The sequence below is a fragment of the Mustela erminea genome, chromosome 1 (assembly GCF_009829155.1).
Source record: "Mustela erminea isolate mMusErm1 chromosome 1, mMusErm1.Pri, whole genome shotgun sequence".
NCBI lineage: Eukaryota > Metazoa > Chordata > Mammalia > Carnivora > Mustelidae > Mustela > Mustela erminea.
Genome location: NC_045614.1, coordinates 8353001 through 8372225, shown reverse-complemented (window position 1 = coordinate 8372225; position 19225 = coordinate 8353001). Strand labels below are relative to the sequence as shown.

Sequence of the window (19225 nt, the reverse complement as noted above, 5' to 3'; positions counted from 1 at the left end):
TAAATAAATGAATAAATAAGTGAATGAATAAATAAACAAATAAAATATAATGTTAAAAAAAGACTTCCACACTGAAAGCTAAAAAACATTACTGAGTGAAATTCAGGGGTGCCTAGCTGGCTGAGTCAGTTAAGTGCTTGCCTTTGGCTCAAGGTCATGATTCTGGGGTCCTGGAATCGAGCCCTGCATTGGTCTCCCTGCTCAGCTGGGGAGCCTGCTTTTCCCTCTGCCTACTGCTCCCCCTGCTTGTGCTCTCACACACTCTCTCCCTCTGTCAAATAAATAAACAGAAACTTTAAAAAAAATTTTAAAAGACAAATAAATGGAAAGACATCACAGGTTCATTGATTGGAAGACTTCATATTGTTAGTGTCACCACTACCCAAAGCACTCTATAGATTCAGTGTAATCCTTATCAAATGTCCCATGATGTTATTAGCAGAAATAGAAAAATTCACCCTAAAATTCATATAGAATCTCAAGAGACCCCAAATAAACAAAATGATCTTAAGAACAAAGTCAGATGGGGTGCCTGGGTGGTTCAGTGGGTTAAGACTCTGCCTTCAGCTCAGGTGGTGGTCTCAGGGTCCTGGGATCAAGCCCCGCATCAGGCTCTCTGCTCAGTAGGGAGTCTGTTTCCCCCTCTCTCCCTGCCTTCTTCTCTGCCTACTTGTGATCTCTCTCTCTTTCTCTCTCTGTTAAATAAATAAATAAAATCTTAAAAAACAAAACAAAACACTATGGTACTGGCATAAAGACAGACAAATAGACCAAAGGACTAGGATGGATAGCCCAGAAATAAACCATTCATATCTGGTCCAATGAGTTTTTATTTATTTATTTTGGGGGGGGGTAAAGATTTTATTTATTTATTTGACAGACAGAGATCGTAAGTAGGCAGAGAGGCAGGCAGAGAGAGAGGAAGGGAAGCAGGCTCCCCGCCAAGCAAAGAGCCCGATATGGGGCTCGATCCCAGGACTCTGGGATCATGACCTGAGCTGAAGGCAGAGGCTTTAACCCACTGAGCCACCCAGGCGACCCCAATGAGTTTTTATAGAGGCGCCAAGATCATTCAATGAGGTCAGGGCGGTCTTTTCAATAAATGGTGTTGGGAAAACTGGATATTCACATGCACAGTGATGTAGTTGGACAAGTCTTCCTTTCAGCAGGTACAAAAATTAACTCAAACTGGAACAAAGACATAAAAGGAAGAACTAAAATTATAAAACTCTTAGAAGAAAAAAATAGGAATATGTCTTCATAACACTGGATTTCGCAATCATTTCTTGGATGTGACACCAAAAGTGCAGGCAATGAAAGAAAAAAATAGGGGGGGATTTCAGAAAAGTTGAAAACGATCATGCTTCAGAGGACACTCTCAACAGAATGAAAAGGCAATGTACGGCATCAGACCAGATAATTGCACATCCTGTATCTATAAGGGTCTAGCATCCAATATACGTAAAGAGTCCCTACAACTCAACAGTAAAACAGACATTCCAATTTTAAAAATGAGAAAAAGAATTGAATACTCATTTCTCCAAAGAAGACATAAAAATGACCAGTAAGGGGCACCTGAGTGGCAGAGTCAGTTGAATGTCTGCCTTCGGCTCAGGTCATGATCCCAGGGTCCTGGGATCGAGCCCTGTATCAGGCTCCCTTCTCTGCAGGAGCCTGCCTCTCCCTCTTCCTCTGCCTGCTGCTGCCCCTGCTCATGGTCTCTTTCTCTCTCTGTGTCAAATAAATAAAATCTTAAAATAATTTTTTCTGGGGGGGCACCTGGGTGGCTCAGTTGGTTAAGCAACCGCCTTTGGCTTAGGTTATGATCCCAGGGTCCCGGGATTGAGTCCCACATCAGGCTCCCCCTGCTCTGTAGGGAGCCTGCTTCTCTTTCTCCCTCTGCTGCCACTCCCCAACTTGTGCTCTCTCTCTCTCTCTCTTTCTCTGTGTCAAAGAAATAAATAAAATCTTAAAATTTTTTAAAACATTTTCTTTATTTATTTGACAGAGAGAGAGAGAGAAAGAGATCACAAGCTGGCAGAGATGCAGGCAGGGTGGTGGGGGAGAAGCAGGCTCCCCGCCGAGCAGAGAGTCTGATGTGGGGCTCGATCCCAGGACCCTGAGACCATGACCTGAGCCAAAGACAGAGGATTTAATCCACTGAGCCACCCAGGCACCTGCCCCCAAATTTTTTTAAATGGCCAATAAGGGCATGAAAAGATATTCATTACTAATCATTAGGGAAATGCAAATCAAAATGACAGCGAGATGCCTCGTACCTCACACCCCTTAGGATGGCTATTATAAAAATCTTAAAAAAGCCAAAACCAGAAATTCACAAGTATTGGTGAAGAGGTAGAGAAATTGGAACCTTCATTCATTGTTGGTGGGAATGCAAAATGAAGCTGCCACTTTGGAAGATAGTTTGGAAGTTTCTTCTAAAAGTAAATACACTCGTACCATATGGCCCAGGCATCACGGTCCTTGACACTTCCCACATGAGATGATAATTTAAGTCCACACAAAAAACTGCAGGCAGATGTTAATAGCAGCTTTATGCATAATGGCCCCAAACTTGGGAGACAACCAAGATGTCCTTCAGCAGGTAAATGACTAAATAAACCATGACATGTCCAACCAATGGAATGTTCGTACTAAAAAGAAATGTGCTATCACGCCATGAAAAGACATGCAGGAACCATCAATGCCTCTTAACAAGTGGAAGAAGCTGGTCCGATGAAAGGTCATACTGTACACTTCCAACTGTGCCTACCACATTCTGGAAAAGGCAAAACTATGAAGATGGCCAGCCCCTGACTGGTTGCCAGGTGTCATGGCGGCAGGGGGCAGAGGAGATGTACATGGGGCACACAGGTTGTGTAGGCCAGTGGCTCTATTCTATATTACAGAAGACATGTCATACTTTTGTCTGAATTCACAGATTATACCCCATGGAGAATGAACTGCCGTGTCTACCATGGGCTCTGGGTGATAATGGCGTGTCAGCGTGGGTTCATCCGTCGTAACAAGTGTACCCTTCTGGTGCGGCTGTTGATAGTGGGGAGGCTGTGCCTGTGTGGGGGGCAGTGGTATACGAGAAATTTCTGCATGTTCCGCTCCATTTTTCTGTCAACCCCAAACTGTCTAATAATGGCGGGCCAGACAGTGAGGTGGAGACGGAGGGAGCTTGGCGGAAGGGTGGGACACATGTGTGGAAGTCCAGGATGGACACTCGAGGCCTTGGCATGCCCTTCGAATGAAGGAAACTATTTCCAGGGCAGTCAGAAGCATCTGAGGCCCTGGGAGCTGAGAGCGGCTGGATCCAAGAGGTAATTTGGGCAGATGACTCATTAAACAGGTCATGGGTTGGGGATGGGAGAGAGAGCCCTGGGCAAGAGTTGAGGGGCGGGCTGGGAGAACAGGCACCTCTTCCGATATATTTTATATTTAACTCACCCACCGGTTATCAATCCTCGTGAATCCTGAAGTGGAAAGTTCAGTCATGAACAGTCCCCGCCCCGTCATAGTTTCTGCAACATAACCACATGAGGCGCGTTGCTTACAGACCGCCTGCCCACACATGGAGAGTTTTCTGAATAGTTTTGGCCTATCTGGAATGATCTGGAAGACCCTGGGAAGCTTCACAGGTATTGGAAATCTGTCCAGAAGTGGGAAGTCAGCTCTATGTCTCCATTATGTCAATTCTAGGACTCTGGACAAACCATTTCTTTCTGGGTCTCCGTGCCCTTGTAGTTATTCCTCATTCAACAAGGTTTTCCCGAGCGTCTGCTCTCTCTCAGGAACGTTCTAGGTGCCGAGGACACCAGAGGAACAACGCAAAGTTCCCACCGCCCCAGGAGCTCAGGTTCCAGTGGGGGGAGACAGCATGAAACAAATCAACGAGGTGGTTGTTCATAACCAAATTTGTGGTAACACAAAAAAAGGAGTGGCTAGTGTGGGAGGTGCCTCTTTTATGACTTTTTTTTTTTTAAGATTTTATTTATTTATTTGAGAGCAAGCGAGAGTGAGAGAACACGAACAGTGTGGGAGCGGCAGAGAGAGGGAGAAGCAGGCTCTCCACTGAGCAAGGAGCCTGATGTGGAGATCGACCCCAGGACCCTGGGATCACGACCTGAGCCAAGGCAGACGCTTAATGGACTGAGCCACCCAGGTGTCCCTGCATAGGTTTATTTTATATCTACTCATCTGTGTAGCCACCACCTGGAGCAAGATAGATAATATTAGCCACGTGCCTTACACCACTGGGCTGAGCTGAGGTGGGGTTGGAAGGAGGCTTCTCGGAGCGTGGGAGCATTGAAGCGAAGGCCTGGATAACGAGAAGGCCCTGGCTGAACGAAAGGCAATGCGGGCAGAAGGAAGAGCCTGTGTGAGGTACTTAGGGTGCGACTGAGAGGCCATGGGGTCTTGACCCAAAGGTCAAGATCAGGCTTTCCTTTAGCAGCAGTCTGCTCTTGGTGTAAAGGGCCGGGTGTATGTGGCCTGCCAGGCACGAGCCTCTGGAGGGCGGAGCTGGGCTCGCATCTCCCCGCCCAGGTGGTCACGTGGGCTGTATAGCTAAGAGCAGACTGTGTCCGTGGATTTCTAGGACTCCTGAAGAACCGGGACTGATGGACAGTTGTGGGCAGGAGCGAAGATGGATGGAGGTGGGGACTCCCGTCCAGACTGCCTGCGACAGTCCAAAGTCTGTGGTTACATCCAGGGACACAAATAGCCCTGGGTTCCAATCTCAGGAGGCAAGTGGGAAAGTGCCTTTCGCTGTGTCCTATGATGTTTGACGCCTTATGGGATGTGTCCTATTCGTGTGATTCAGAAAAAAGTGAAACAAGGAGCAATGGGGTGACTCGGTTGAACATCTGGCTCTTGATTTACAGGTTGTGACCTCAGGGTTGTGAAATTGAGCCCCACGTTGACCTCTGCACTCAGCGAGGAGTCTGCTTGAGATTCCGTCTCCTCCCTCTGCCTCTCCTCCCCGCCCGGCTCTGTCTCTAAAATAAATAAAATATTGGGGCGCCTGGGTGGCTCCGTTGTTAAGCATCTGCCTTCGGTCAGGCATGATGCCGTGGTCCTGGGATCCAGCCTCGCATCAGGCTCCCAGCTGGGCGGGAAGCTCACTTCTCCGTCTCTCACTCCTGCTAGTGTTCCCTCTCTCGCTGTGTCTGTCATAAAAATAAATCAGATCTTTTTTTTTTTTAAAGATTTTATTTATTTATTTGATAGAGAGAGAGATCACAAGTAAGCAGAAAGGCAGGTAGTGTGAGAGGGGAAAGCAGGCTCCTCACTGAGCTGAGAGCTCTATGCAGGACTTGATCCCTGCACCCTGAGATCATGATCTGAGCTGAAGGCAGAGGCTTAACCCACTGAGCCACCCAGGCGCCCCAATAAATAAAATCTTAAAAAATAAAAATAAAATAAAATCTTAAAGAAGAAAAAAATTAAAAAAGTAGAACCATTCACAAAAGGACAATTCCATTTATAGGTGGTCCCTAGAGGAGTCAGATTTATGGAGACAGAAGGAAAATGGTGGGTACCAGGGGGAGGGGGAGTTAGTGTTTAATGCGGACAGTTTCAGTTTGGGAAGATGGAAATGTTCTGAAGGTCAACGCAGTGACAGTTGCACAACGATGTGGATGTCCTTAGCGCCACTGCACTGTGCGCTTGAAATGGTGAAGATGGTAAATTTTATGTGATGTGTGTTTGCCATGATCACAAATAAAAGAGAAAGAAAGGAAAAGAAAGAATATCTAGGAGGGAAGGAAAGAGAGAATGAAGGGAGGAAGGGAAAGAAATAAAAGAGAAGGGGACTAAAACCCCAAATATTGTGACAATCTCCTCCAAGCCACGTGTGCGACCTTGGCCCCCACAGCTTCTTGCGTCAGCCTTGGTGAGCCTTGGCCTCGGGATGGAAGTCAAGGGCTGCATGGCCTCCCAGCCCTCTTTCAGGCTGCCCACGACCCGGCTGCCAGGAACCCATGGGCATCCAGGAAGAGAAAGGTCATCAGAATCCCCGTGGGGGCGGGGTAGGGCGCGGACCTGTCTGATCGTCCCATTCTGCATGTTCTGATGCTCGGTGACCCCAACGCCCCGCCTGGAACCCAGGCTCTGTGCTCGCTCCTGCATGGTCGTGGTCCTGGGTTGCAGACATGGCACCTGTCTACAGAGGTGCTGGGTACTGCTAGCTGCCTGCGATCACAGCACTCTCTTTCTCATTCTTTTTTTTTTTTTTTTTTTTTTTTTAAGTTTTATTTAAGTCATCTCTACACCCAGCCTGTAGCTCGAACTCACAACCTCAAGGGCAAGGGTCTCAGGCACTTCTGACTCAGCTGGCCAGTCGCTGGTAATTCTATTTTTAATTGCTTGAAGAACCACCATATTGTTTTCTGCAGCAGCTGCACCGTTTAACATTTTATTTATTTTTTATTTTTAAAGATTTTATTTATTTATTTTTCAGAGAGACAGAGAGGGAGTGCACAAGCAGGCAGAGTGGCAGACAGAGTCAGAGAGAGAAGCACACCCCTTGCTGAGCAAGGAGCTCAATGCGGGACTCGATCCTGGGACCCTGGGATCATGACCCTAGCCGAAGGCAGCAGTTTAACCAACTGAGCCACCCAGGCATCCCTTATTTTTATTTTTTAAAGATTTTATTTATTTATTTGAGAGAGGGAGAGAGAGAATGAGTTGGGGGGGGCAGAGGGAGAGGGAGAACCAGACTCTGCCCCGAGTGCAGAGCAGGCTGGGGTTCAATCCCATGACCCTGAGATCATGACCTGAGCTGAAATCAAGAGTTGGCACCTTAGCCAACTAAGCAACTCAGGCACTTCTCATTCGTTTAATTTTATTTTTTAATTTAAATTAATTTAAATTTTTTAAAAAATATTTTATTTATTTGACAGAGAGAGATACAGGGAGAGAGGGAACACAAGCAGGGGGAGTGGGAGAGGGAGAAGCAGGCTTCCCAGCCAGCAGGGAGCCTGATGCGGGGCTTGATCCTAGGACCCTGGGATCCTAACCTGAACTGAAGGCAGACGCATAATGATTGAGCCACCCAACCACCCCTTAATTTTACTTTTTCAAGATTTTGTTTATTTATTTGACAGAGGGGGAGAGAGAGAGAGTGCAAGCAGGCAGAGCAGCAGGCAGAGGGAGAGGGAGAAGCAGGCTCCCTGCCGAGCAAGAGCTGGGACATGGGGTTCCATCCCAGGACCCTGGGATCATGACCTGAGCTGAAGGCAGACACTTAACCATCTGAGCCACCCAGGTGTCCCAGTAAATAAAATCTTTTAAAAAAGGTATAAAATATCTGTTTCATAGGCAAATATATGCAAAATCACTCAGGCCCCCTTTAACAAAGAGACAAACAGAGGCTCAGAGAAGGAAAGAGGTTTGCCTAAGGTCACATAGCAAGTTGGTGGTAGAGCTGATCTCCCTTTTCTCAAGCTATGACCCCCCGGGCCCCCAAGTTTATTTTGTCTATTCAGCGTCTGAACCTAGTTCTTGCATTTGTGGATCTCTCCCCCACCTCCAATTTTTGAAATTCTAAAGGCTAGATATTAGCTTTTTTTTTTTTTTTAAAGATTTTATTTATTTATTTGACAGAGAGAAATCACAAGTAGTCGGAGAGGCAGGCAGAGAGAGAGAGAGGGAAGCAGGCTCCCTGCTGAGCAGAGAGCCCGATGCGGGACTCCATCCCAGCACCCTGAGATCATGACCTGAGCTGAAGGCAGTGGCCCAACCCACTGAGCCACCCAGGTGCCCCAGATATTAGCTTTCCCAGCATCCCTTGAACAAGAATGTGAGCAAGTGACCTGGAATCTGCCAATCGCATTCTCACACCCGGGACTTTGACTCCAGAGCCAGGCTAGGAATCCAACACCCACTGTTCTTTGGAGGCAGAAACCACCCAGGTTGGTTGATGTCATTTGGAAACAAGAATTCCGCTTGATAGAATGTCTCTGAGATTAAAACTGAAATCACAAGTGTCTGGGGCTAGAAAAACACTGCTGTTACTTCCTCTAAGTCTCAGCCTCATCATCTCCTACTTAAGACGATTCTCCTGAGGTTGATCTAAATTCCAACTATTTGGTCATTGTCTTGGATTACAGCACATGCTTAAATGTAAAAACTTTAGGAAAGTAGGGGCGCCTGGGTGGCTCAGTGGGTTAAGCCGCTGCCTTCGGCTCGGGTCATGATCTCAGGGTCCTGGGATCGAGTCCCACCTTGGGCTCTCTGCTCAGCAGGGAGCCTGCTTCCCTTCCTCTCTCTCTCTGCCTGCCTCTCTGCCTACTTGCGATCTCTCTCTCTCTCTCTCAAATAAATAAATAAAAATCTTAAAAAAAGAAAAAGAAAAAAAGAAAAATACTTTAGGAAAGTAGAAAACTTAGAAAGATTCAGAAATTGCCAAGAGGTAATCCACAGTCTACTCAATATCATCACTACATATATAGTATTTATTATATATTATTTATTTCTGTGTATATTATTTATATATTTTAAATTTATATATTTATTTTATCCAGTATATATATATTTATTTACATGTTCTATATATTATTTACTTAATGTATATGTTATTTATTTAATATATTTAATTTAGTCATCTACTGTGGATTGATTGATCAATTGATTGACAGATATATAGATACAATGTAAATCATTATGAAATGGGATTATTTCCTATGCACAGTGTGGTACTCACTGAACTTGTTCTAGGCCCCCAAAGGATTGTTCTTTTTGTCCTCAACTGAAGCTAGTAGTGGCCATATGACTTGATTGAGCCAAGGACACTAGGCACACGGGTCACATTCAGGCGGATGCTCTAAGTGCAATTTTCCTGGCTTGGCAATTATAGAGGCCCATGGTATGTTGGAGCCAACATATTGCTGGGTCCCTGAGTAACACAACCTGGTAGATGTGAAGAAGAGAAATCACCCTTTGTTGATTTAAACCCTTTAGACAATGGGGATGTTTGTTACAGCAGACTGTCCTAACTGATACAAACTTTTTTAAAAAAGATTTTATTTATTTGTTTGACAGAGACCACAGGTAGGCAGAGAGACAGGTGGGGGGTGGGGGGAAGCAGGCTCCCCGCCGAGCAGAGAGACCAGACACAGGGCTTGAACCCAGGACCCCAGACCCTCCACCCGAGCTGATGGCAGACACCCAACAGCTGAGCCACCTAGGTGCCCCACTGATACAATTTTCTTTCTTTTTTTTTTTTTTAAAGATTTTATTTATTTATTTGACAGAGAGAGATCACAAGTAGGCAGAGAGCTAGGCAGAGAGAGAAGGGGAAGCAGGCTCCCCACTGAGCAGAGAGCCCGATGCGGGGCTTGATCCCAGGACACTGAGATCATGACCTGAGCCGAAGGCAGCGGCTTAATCCACTGAGCCACCCAGGCGCCCCAATTTTCTAAACACTTTTTTGGAAATAATTATAGACTCAAAAAAGTTACAAAAACAGGGGTGCCTGGGTGGCTCAGTTGTTAGGCGTCTGCCTTTGGCTCAGGTCATTGATCCCAGAGTCCTGGGATTCAGCCCCTGCATCCGGCTCCCTGCTTGGTGGGAAACCTGCTTCTCCCTCTCCCACTCCCCCTGCTTCTGTTGTCTTTCTCACTGTGTCTCTGTCAAATAAATAAAATCTTAAAACAAAAAGTTACAAAAACAGTACAGAGTGGTCCCATCAACGCTTCTCCCAATGGTAAGTGCAATTAATGGTAACATTACGTATCTTCCATAATCTCAGTGCTTTACTGGACCTGGAAATTAACATTCGGACATTAGTACAATATGATTAATGAGACTATAGATATAATTCGAATCTCACTGATCAGTACCATTTGTATCCATTACCCCCTCTTCGTGTCATATCTAATCCCTTTCTCATGCCTCTGATATGCTGTTTAATGTCTGTTCAGTGTCTTCTGGATGAACCTTAATGGGGTGTTAGTATTGTGTTGTATAGAGCTTTCCCACCCAATGGAAATGGTACCTGTTCTCTGACTGTATCTCTAATAATTTCCTTAAGAGTAATTCCTGAAGAAAAGATGTGTATGTGTGTGTGTTTATTTATTGTGGTCTCCATGTCTACATGGATGCAAACTCACGACCCACCCTGAGATCAAGACCTGATCTGAGATCAAAAGCCATCAGGAGTCAGATATTTCACCGACTGAGCCACCCAGGAGCTCCAAGGGTATACATACAGATATTTTTAATTTTATTTATTTATTTGAGAAAGAGAGAGAGAGCCTGAGCTGGGGGGAGGAGGAGCCGGAGGAGAAGCAGGCTCCCCACTGAGTGAGAAGCCCAACATGGAGCTTGATCCCAGGACCCTGAGATCATGACCTGAGCCAAAGGCACTTAACCCAGTGAGTCACCCAGTGACTTTAAAAAAAAAAAAAAAAAAAGCAAACTATGCCCAGTGTGGGGCTTGAACTCATGACCTGGAGATCAAGAGCCATGTGTTCCACCGACTGAGCCAGCCAGGAGCCCTGGTCTGGCTTTTTGTGACTGCCCCCCTCCCAGTCCCAGCCTCGTCAGGGCATTTTGTGGCTTCCCGTCATGCACTGACCACGTGACATTGCAGTCATGAGCCATCCCGTGCACATCCTCAACCATGTCTTCCTGAGGCCTCTTGTGCTTCCCTGGGGACACAGAGGTCTGCCCCCATTGCTCAACTCCCCACCCCTCCCGTCACCTTCTAGATCCGGGGCCTTTCCTCTAGACCCAGGGCCGGTCCTGGTCCCCAAGGACTCTTGTGTTTCCCAAATCTGGGCTCAGATTTGTGGTGGTGAGCAAGTGCCTCTCCTCTCTGCGCCCCACCTGTGTCATCTGTGAAATGGGAACGAAGCACAAAGTCCCCCACGCCCTCGGGATGTTGGGAGAAGTGGGGGAGGAAGACATTGGCCAGAGGGCAGAGTTGGAGGGGAAAGCACTACCCAGATAGATGGGTGCTGAGAGCTAAGTCTGGCTGGGGCGTGGGGAGGGAGCAGGCAGGATCTCTAACCCGAAACAGCAGGAGTTCGGGCTGGTGGAGGTGCCTGGTTCTGGTGTTTTGCGACCTTAGGCCAAGGTCAATGCGGGAGCCGGGCCAGGGGTCCTGCAGCCTGACCTCTCACCCTCATCCTGGTCAATGTGTCCCCGGGTCCCCATGTGTGGATGTTCTGCCAAACACCAGCACCTACTGATTACCTTCACTTCTTTTTTTTTTTTGGCTTCAAAATTATTCCCCAAGACCCTGAGAATCATGACCTGAGCCAAGATCAAAGTCTGCCACTCAAAGAACCGAGTCACCAAAATTATCTTCCTTTTTACCATTACCATGGAAAATACAGAAATGCCTGAAGAAGGAAGTACAACACTCCCAAGTATCTTTTGGTTTCCCATCTCCCAGTGGGCTCAGAGACGGGGCAGAATGCAGCCCAAGGTCACACAGCCTGGAAGTGGTTGGGTCAGGACCGGAACCCACACCACCCGACCTGGAAGGAAGGTGAGCAACGCTTTACAAATAAATAGTGGCTCTGGGACTGGCAGTGCAGCCTTGGGGTAAATGCTTCCCTTCTCCGTGCAGGTTTTCTCATCTGCAAACTAGGGATAACCGTCAAGCAGGCAGTGAGCGAGTTTTTGGCTGTAACTTCAGCTGGGCACACAGGCAACAGAAAGGCCCAGAGAACGACAGAACCACAGCTGGCACCATGGATCAGCAACAGGCCAGAAAGCTGGGTGCACCCGCAAGTTCACGCACCTGCTTGGGAGAGGTGGAGAGAGGCCCGTCCACCCGCAGTTCCACACAGCCTGCCCAAGGGGAGGCCGTGTGCATGCGCTGAGAAAACGTGAAAGAGGGCGGTGGGAAGCCGAGGCAGGGCCAACTCGAAAGCTGCCTAAGCACGGGGCCACTGGTGCGGAGCCTCAGCGAGTCAGGTGTCTGAATACAAAGCCCGAGCCGTCACCGGCTGACCTGGAAGCCAGGCCGGCGAGGGGGGACTGCTCGAGGAAGACGCCTAAAAACAAAACCCCAGGTCCGAGCAGAAACGTCAGCAGCTGCAGGCTGTGGGGGAGGCGGGCCTACAGAGCCGGATCAGAAAGTCTCTCTGTTATGGGCATCAACACATCTTCCTACATTTTTTAAAGACTTTTTTTTTTTATTTGACATGGAGAGAAAGGAAGAGCACAGGCAGGGTGAGCGGGAGAGGCAGAAGCAAGTGATGCGGGACTCGACCCCAGGACTCTGGGATCATGACCCAAGCTGAAGGCAGATGCTTAACTGACTAAGCCACCCAGGGGCCCACGTCTTTATACAACTTAAATAATATATATTTTAAAAATACACGTATCTTAGGATGCCTGGGTGGCTCAGTTGGTTAAGTGTCTGTCTTAGGCTCAGGTCGTGATGCTGGGGTCCTGGGATTGAGTCCCGCACTGGGCTCCCTGCTCAGTGGGGAGTCTCCTTCTCCCTCTGCCTGCTGCTACCCCTTCACCTGGGTGCTTTCTCTCACAAATAAAAAATAAAAATCTTAAAAAAAAAAAAAAAAATCACCTATCTTGGAGACTTCCATGTCCGTCATAGAGCTCCACAGTGCCCTGGGCTTCCCAGGCCACGACACTGACCTGTGTGGCCCCTGCCCATCTCTGTGGCTGTCACCCTCGGCTGCAGACAGGGAAGGGACCGAGCTGCCTGCTCCCCGCATGGCCGTGGCACCGGCAGGCCCAAGAGCCTGAGCTGGAGATCAGATGGTGTGAGGACCGGCAGGTCTCTCTCTCTCTGCCCGGGCCTCAGTGTCCTCCCCCGTGAAACGAACACCCACGGGATGCGGTGATGGGAGGAGGACAGGGCCCGCAAGGCATCGGGGACACCGCAGGGAGCCTGGAATGAGTCTACCACGGAAGGCAAGGCCGCGAGTTTTGTCTGTTTAATTTATTACTGTTTGACATCCAGTGACACTGACATACCCCGCCGGGCCTGCGGCCCCCGGCCCCAGCGAGTCTGACCTGCCCCACAGAATACAGTACGAGGGGTGGATGGCCACACGCGTGCATCCACGGCGGAAACTACAGTGACTCCCAACTGCGGCCGCAAGTGTACTGCCGGGAGAAGAAAGACGAGCGGGTGTCGCGTGTTCCCCGAGTCATGATTCTCGTCTTCAACAGTTAATGCTGTTACAAACGCTACGGATGCCAGGACAGGGCCAGACACAAACAGTCCTACATCTTCTCTGCCGTATAAATATGGAAGATTTTCGTTTATACAGTTTACCCTCAGTATGAAACTACATCTGCTGCTACCCGTTACTGCTAAGGGCTACGCCGCCTCGGCTCTGGAACCAGGGGCCCGGGGTCGAGACTCTGGAATGTTGGGACTCAGTCTTCCTCGCTGCCACTTCCTGAGCGGTCCTGGAGGGGGACAGGAGGAGAGAGCATGGTCAGCCCCACTGTGGAGGGCGCCCCCCTGGGGTCAAGTACGTTCATTGACTGCCTTCACTGGGGGCGGGGCAGGGGGGGGAGCGGGCAGCCGAGGGGCACCATGAGGCTGAAGGTGTGGCAGCCCTTGGCTTTGCCCCTGGCGCCATGGCCAAATGCTTGTGTCGCGGATCTCCGGAGGGCTGGCCCCTATGCCCACACGGACTCTCCTCGGATCCGGGAGCCTCGCTGGGCCCTCTGTGCTTCCTCCCACCGCATGTGCCTGTCCCTGTGCCCCTGACCTGCAGCTTCAAGACCACCGTGGTTATTTCTATGTAGGATGCTTGTTCTACCGCACAAACGTTTTGAAAAGCTTGGCAAGGGCCACAGAATGCTCTGCCGCATGAGGACTGGGCAGATGGGGAGCTTCACGGCCCAGACTCTCCTCTCTGGAAACACAGGCCAGCGCTCCACGGCCAGGACATCGGTAATGTCCTCACCGGGTCACCGCGACATGGTCACGTTTGTTCCGAGCCTCCAGATTTTGCAATTACTACAAATGGCTGCATGAGAAAAACAGCAACCCTGGGACAGCACTGGAGTTCCGCCGGGGGCCAGACCCCAGGACATCCACGTGGCCTCCCTATTTTCTAGAAGTGGAAACTGAGGCTCCGAAGTGAAGTGAACAGCCGGTCTCCCACAGTAGGGAAGGGTTGGGCACTGAGGCCCCAGCCAGGGGGCCAAGAGTCTGCTCAGACGGGTTGCCACCATCCTCCATACCCACAAAGCGGGCCACTGTGGGCTCGATGCTCCTGCCGCTTCTCCCTGGTTGTAAGGTAAGCGGCCGCTCTGGGGCAGAGGCGACACACAGACACCACTCGTGGCATGATTCACGGGGCCTGTTCCACACTGTTTTGGTAATTTTAGATCGTGGGATTTTGGTTTTTGTTTTTATCCACCACCACTGATTGGAAATCGTCCTACAGAGGCCAGAACAGAGCCACGAGCAGAGACCCGGTGGCGAAGCACGTGTGTCACCCAGGGCGAGGGCATCATGAAAGCCTCAGCTACAGAGGGGGCTGTGTCTGCTCAGGAGTGACAGATAGGGGCCTGTCTGATGGCATCTTTCATCCCAGGGTCTCCTGACCCCACCCTCGATAGAGACTCAGCCCCACTGGCCTCAGCATGGCAGGCCCAGTGTGCTGGGAGAGGCGACTGCACCCACCGGCCTCAGAGCACTGGTTCACCAGGGTCACACGGACCTGGTCTGGAGTTACGTGCCGTGTCCAACCCCAAGCCTCAGTCTCCCTATCTGTGGAGTGGGGTGTTGGGGCACTGACCCACCCAAGGCTGTGACAGAAGGGTCCAAGACCTGGCACGCGGACAGAGCTCCAAAGACTGGCCCGCCACGGCCACCGGCTCCTGCCGCCAGTGCCGGGGACTCACCTCCTCCTGCTCCTCTTCACTGTCGTCGTCGCTCACCACCGGCTTGGCCCGCGAACCGCGGCTCGGCCGCCGCCGGCCCCCCTTCAGCCGATCCTGCGCCTTCTCCTTCCGGCCCAGCTTGATCTTCACTTTGACGGAGCGGGCTGGGGTAGGGACCAGAAAGAGCGGGGGAAAAGGAAAAAAGATGTGAGCTTGGGAGAGCACGGCAAGCCGAGTCAGGGGTGGCAGGAAGCGGCCTGGCTGTGACGCTGGTCTGCGCAACCACCGCCGCTGGGACTCACACTCAGACTCAGAGCCTTCTTCCTCGCCCTCCTCCTCCTCCTCACTCTCCTCGCCCTCGCTGTCATCTTCTTTCTCGATTTTCTGCCGCACGCTGGTGAAAACCGACTGCAGGACGATGGAGTCTTCGTAGATCTAAAAAGAGACACGTGGGGTTTCCATGGGCTGGGGGCTGAAAGGGGCCATTGACCCTGCCCTCTGGCCAGGACAGCCTGTGCAGGGCAGAGAGCCCTCCGTAACCCTTTCCCAGTCAGGGCCTAAGAGAACATGAGACGTGGAGAAAAGTGTGGATGTGCTAGTTTAGGAAGAACTACAAGTTCCTCCCTCCCTCTGAAGAATCCCAGTGAGGATATGCTTTTAAAGGCTCTGAAAAGGTCTGCAGCAATGGTGGAAACACATATCCCTTGTTTAAAGTAGCATTTCCCCCAAATTTAAGACTGTAAAATCTCTTTTCCAACGAACAATCTATCCATAGCACACTTAGGAAAAGTTTGCTGAGTTGAGGTTGTGTATGTTGATTTCACTGCAGGAAAGGACACATCCACACGATTCAAGGAGTCACTAATGAATTCAAAGTGAAATTCCAGCATGTACACTGGATTGCTCACAGGGTCATCCTGGACGGATCAGACTGAGTTTATTTCCTCTAATCTGTTTGTTGTTCTTTCTGCTTCTTTTAGTAAGGAATACATTGCTTTCACAATTGACAAAATATTTCTAGTGGCTGAGAATTCTTTTATCAACCTGTTGTTTTTGATTTTATTTGTTAGAGAGAGACAGCACGAGTGAGCTGCAGAAGCAGGGGAAGGGGCAGGCAGAAGGAGAAGCAGGCTCTCTACTGCACATGGAGCCCCAAGTGGGACCGGATTCCAGGATGCTGGGATCATGACCCGAGCCAAAGGCAGATGCTTAACCGACTGAGCCACCCAGGGGCCCCTTTGTTTGTTTTTTAAAGTAGGATCCATGGGGCGCCTGGGTGGCTCAGTGGGTTAAGCCGCTGCCTTCGGCTCAGGTCATGATCTCAGGGTCCTGGGATCAAGTCCCGCATCGGGCTCTCTGCTCGGCGGGGACCCTGCTTCCTTCTCTCTCTCTCTGCCTGCCTCTCAGTGTACTTGTAATTTCTCTCTGTCAAATAAATAAATAAAATCTTTAAAAAAAAAAATAATAAAATAAAATAAAGTAGGATCCATGCCAGTGTGAAGCCCAAAGCGGGGCTTGAACTCATTGACCCTGTGATCAAGCCCTGCATCAGATTCCCACCTCAGTGGGGAGTCTGTTTCTCCCTCTCCCCCTGCTTGTGCTCTCAGATTAATAAATAAAATCTTAAAAAAACCTGAGCTGAGATCAGGAGTTCGGACACTCAACCAACTGAGCCACCCAGCTGCCCCTTAATCAGTCAATTTAAGACAGAGCAAGCAGCTTGCTGGACTGGGGCCTAGTTGCGAAGGTGGCAAAAGCCAGGAGTGGGTGCCCTGCCCACGACTGCCCCCCGGGGCCTCCTCACCAGGGAGCCCTCCAGGTTGAAGGTCTGAGCATTCTGGCACAGCAGCATGACGTCCTTCTCCAGGTCGTTGAGGCTGCGGTACTTGTGGTTGCGGATGCGCTCCTGTGGGTAGAGGGAGAAGCGGCCTTACAGGACTCTGCCCTGTGCCTCAGGAGTCCCTCTGCCTAACTAGGTCATAGCCCTGTCTTCTGGGGACCTCTGTACAGATTGGAAGCCCAAGCCCACTGAGCACAGAGCTGCACAGCTGAAGCCTAGGTCATGGGTAACCTTGAAGGAACCCCGAATGCTGGCTGCCCATCAACAGTTTTAGGACCCTTTCCCACAAACTGGGCTGCTGGGGCTCTTGAGGCCATGAGGAACCCCAAGAGCCTGTGACTGGGTCCAACAGCTCAGGCTCTGCCTAGTCTGTTCCAGGGTCATCTGTCCCATACACCCCAGTAGCACCCAGACGTGGAAGATACTGGCTCAGATCCCCCAAACACCGATGTGGGCACACTTCCCACACCCCATGCCAGGCTTACCTTTATCTTCTTGAAGTCCACAGGCTTGCGGATGAGCTCGTAATACTCGGGCAGCTCCTTGCGGGAAGGCAGCTGGATGAAAACCTCGCTGAGCTGACGTCCACTACTACTGCAAGGCGGGACAGAGTGGGCGTCACTCACAGGTCCTGCCAGCTGGGGGAGCCCCACCCCCACCGGCCCCCGGCCCCCACCCGCTGCTTGAATGAGAAATTCGAAGCACTCAGGAGTTATCTCCTGTATATGTACTGTCCTGTGAGTTCTGAAACATTCTTGAGGGAAACAAGCCCAGAGGAGCCGGGGATGCATCTGAAGCCCTCACCCAATCCCTCCAGCTCCTGGAGGGAATATCAGCAGATGCCAAGCAGCCAAAGCCTCAGCACTTGAAAGAGGCAGAATCACAACTGCATTTATGTACGATGCAAAAATCAGTTTGCTTATATGTCGGGAGCAGTAAGTATGTGTTCTTGGAGAAAGACCAGTTTCTGCACGCGTGTCTCTTACAGGTAGCACACTCAGGGGCCGTGAACTTCAGAGAATTTGGCTAAAACCAGTGGAGAGATGCTCCCCAGAGAGACCCGAAGGGAAGACCCGAGCAGTTTTCTAGCCCTTGCCATTGGGAAAGCCCTGGTTTTCCACAAGGAAGCAGAGGAAAGATGTTCTGTGACGTGGCAGGGTGTCAAGTGCCATCTCCCAGGCCTCACTTCAAGACAAGCCATGCACTTGGGCGCCAGGCTGTGCCACACCCAGACCTGGCTCTGTCCAGGGACAGGAGCTCAGAGGGGACATCACTCCTGGGCCTGCCTGAGAACGGAGGGAGCAGGCGCTTTAAGGACTGGTGGACGAGAGCCGACAACTCTTACGAGCTCAGTCTCCCTCTCTGTTCCATCAGCCTGGAGCCGTGGACCCTACCCTGGGGGGCCGGTGACCTGGTTGAGGCTCTGTCCGAAGGCTTGCCCTAATCTCATCTGTGACCAGTTGAACCCAACGTGGCAGGATGTGGCTGAAAATGCACCCTGGAAGGCGGGGCGGGGCTGGCCCTCGCTGAGCGTGGGCACCCTTCACACTGGGATGACAGATTGGAAGGCAGAAGCCCAAGGCAGGCTGTGTCTGGGCAGGGCTTGCTGGAAACATGTGTGTCAAGTGTCCAGCCCAGAGCAAGGACTGAATGCTGATGGCTGTCCAAAGCCAGCAAGGTGCGGGGACCAGAATCCAGCTCCTGTATGTGCGGCCGGCCGCTCAGGAGACCCCAACTGTGGAAGGAGGACCAGGGGCCCCGTAATGTGCCAGAAACCCCGAAAGAGCAAAGTTTTTAGGATCCCGCGGTGTTGGCAAAGCTGCTCCTTTAGGCAATCGTGGCATCTGGGGCATCTGGCCAGGGAACCCTGAAATGCCCTCCGGAGTAGGAGGCTTCCCTTCTCTGCGGGAACAGGCTATGGGTGGCTCACCATGGACAGCTGGGGCTTGTTTGCATATCTCTGAAGAGGAGAACTGAAATCAGAAGGCACTGGGCACTCGGCCGGGGAGAGGGAGACCCAAGCTGCAAGCCACCTGCACGCGTCCTGCTGTCCCCCCGGAACCTTCTGAGAGCTCCCCCTTCTCATCACAGTTTTGATCAGGATGCACGGCGGGAGCCACAGCTTTCACTCTGACCCGGACACGCACCTGCAGCCGTAAAATACCCGGGGTTTCCCTGCACGGGGTTGCCTTTGCCAAGTGAGATGAACTCTGATGTTCCCTCCATCATTTCACATTTTAGAAACGCCAGGTGACCCGCTACATCCATTCTGCTGCTCACTGGTGGGTGTGGAATGTGTTGTGCCCGGCGCTAAGGCCAGGCTCTCTAGGCTACGCGCCTCCGCGCTCATCTGTCGCATCCATGAAGGTGGCTGGGCCTCGCGGGATGTGTGTGGCCCTCGAGGGAGCTCATGAAGTAAGACCCTGGTGCTGGGATACAGTGGAGAGTTTTGTCATAAAACCCACTCACCTCCACTGGGCTAAGAAATTGGCGGAGACAGGAAAGAACGGGGAGCAATGGGGCTCCTTTTACAAACCTATGGAATAA

At 50.6% G+C, this 19225-nt stretch overlaps 1 protein-coding gene across 7 annotated transcripts in view; it reads right to left on the bottom strand.

Moving 5' to 3' along the window:
* Positions 1–12911: 12911 nt before the first annotated feature.
* Positions 12912–19225, bottom strand: part of SMARCA4 (SWI/SNF related, matrix associated, actin dependent regulator of chromatin, subfamily a, member 4) — a 92001-nt gene continuing 85687 nt past the window's right edge. For 4 of the 7 annotated variants that reach the window (XM_032311468.1, XM_032311479.1, XM_032311486.1 and 1 more), the window contains 5 exons: positions 17164–17272; positions 16643–16744; positions 15141–15273; positions 14860–15002; positions 12912–13407 (listed from right to left, as the gene is read on the bottom strand). In XM_032311468.1, coding sequence (XP_032167359.1) covers positions 13375–13407; positions 14860–15002; positions 15141–15273; positions 16643–16744; positions 17164–17272 — 520 coding nt within the window. In that variant the 3' untranslated portion in view covers positions 12912–13374. Of the gene's footprint in view, positions 13408–14859; positions 15003–15140; positions 15274–16642; positions 16745–17163; positions 17273–19225 lie in introns of those variants that run through there. The other 3 variants (XM_032311476.1, XM_032311501.1, XM_032311510.1) reach the window with 2 other exon arrangements.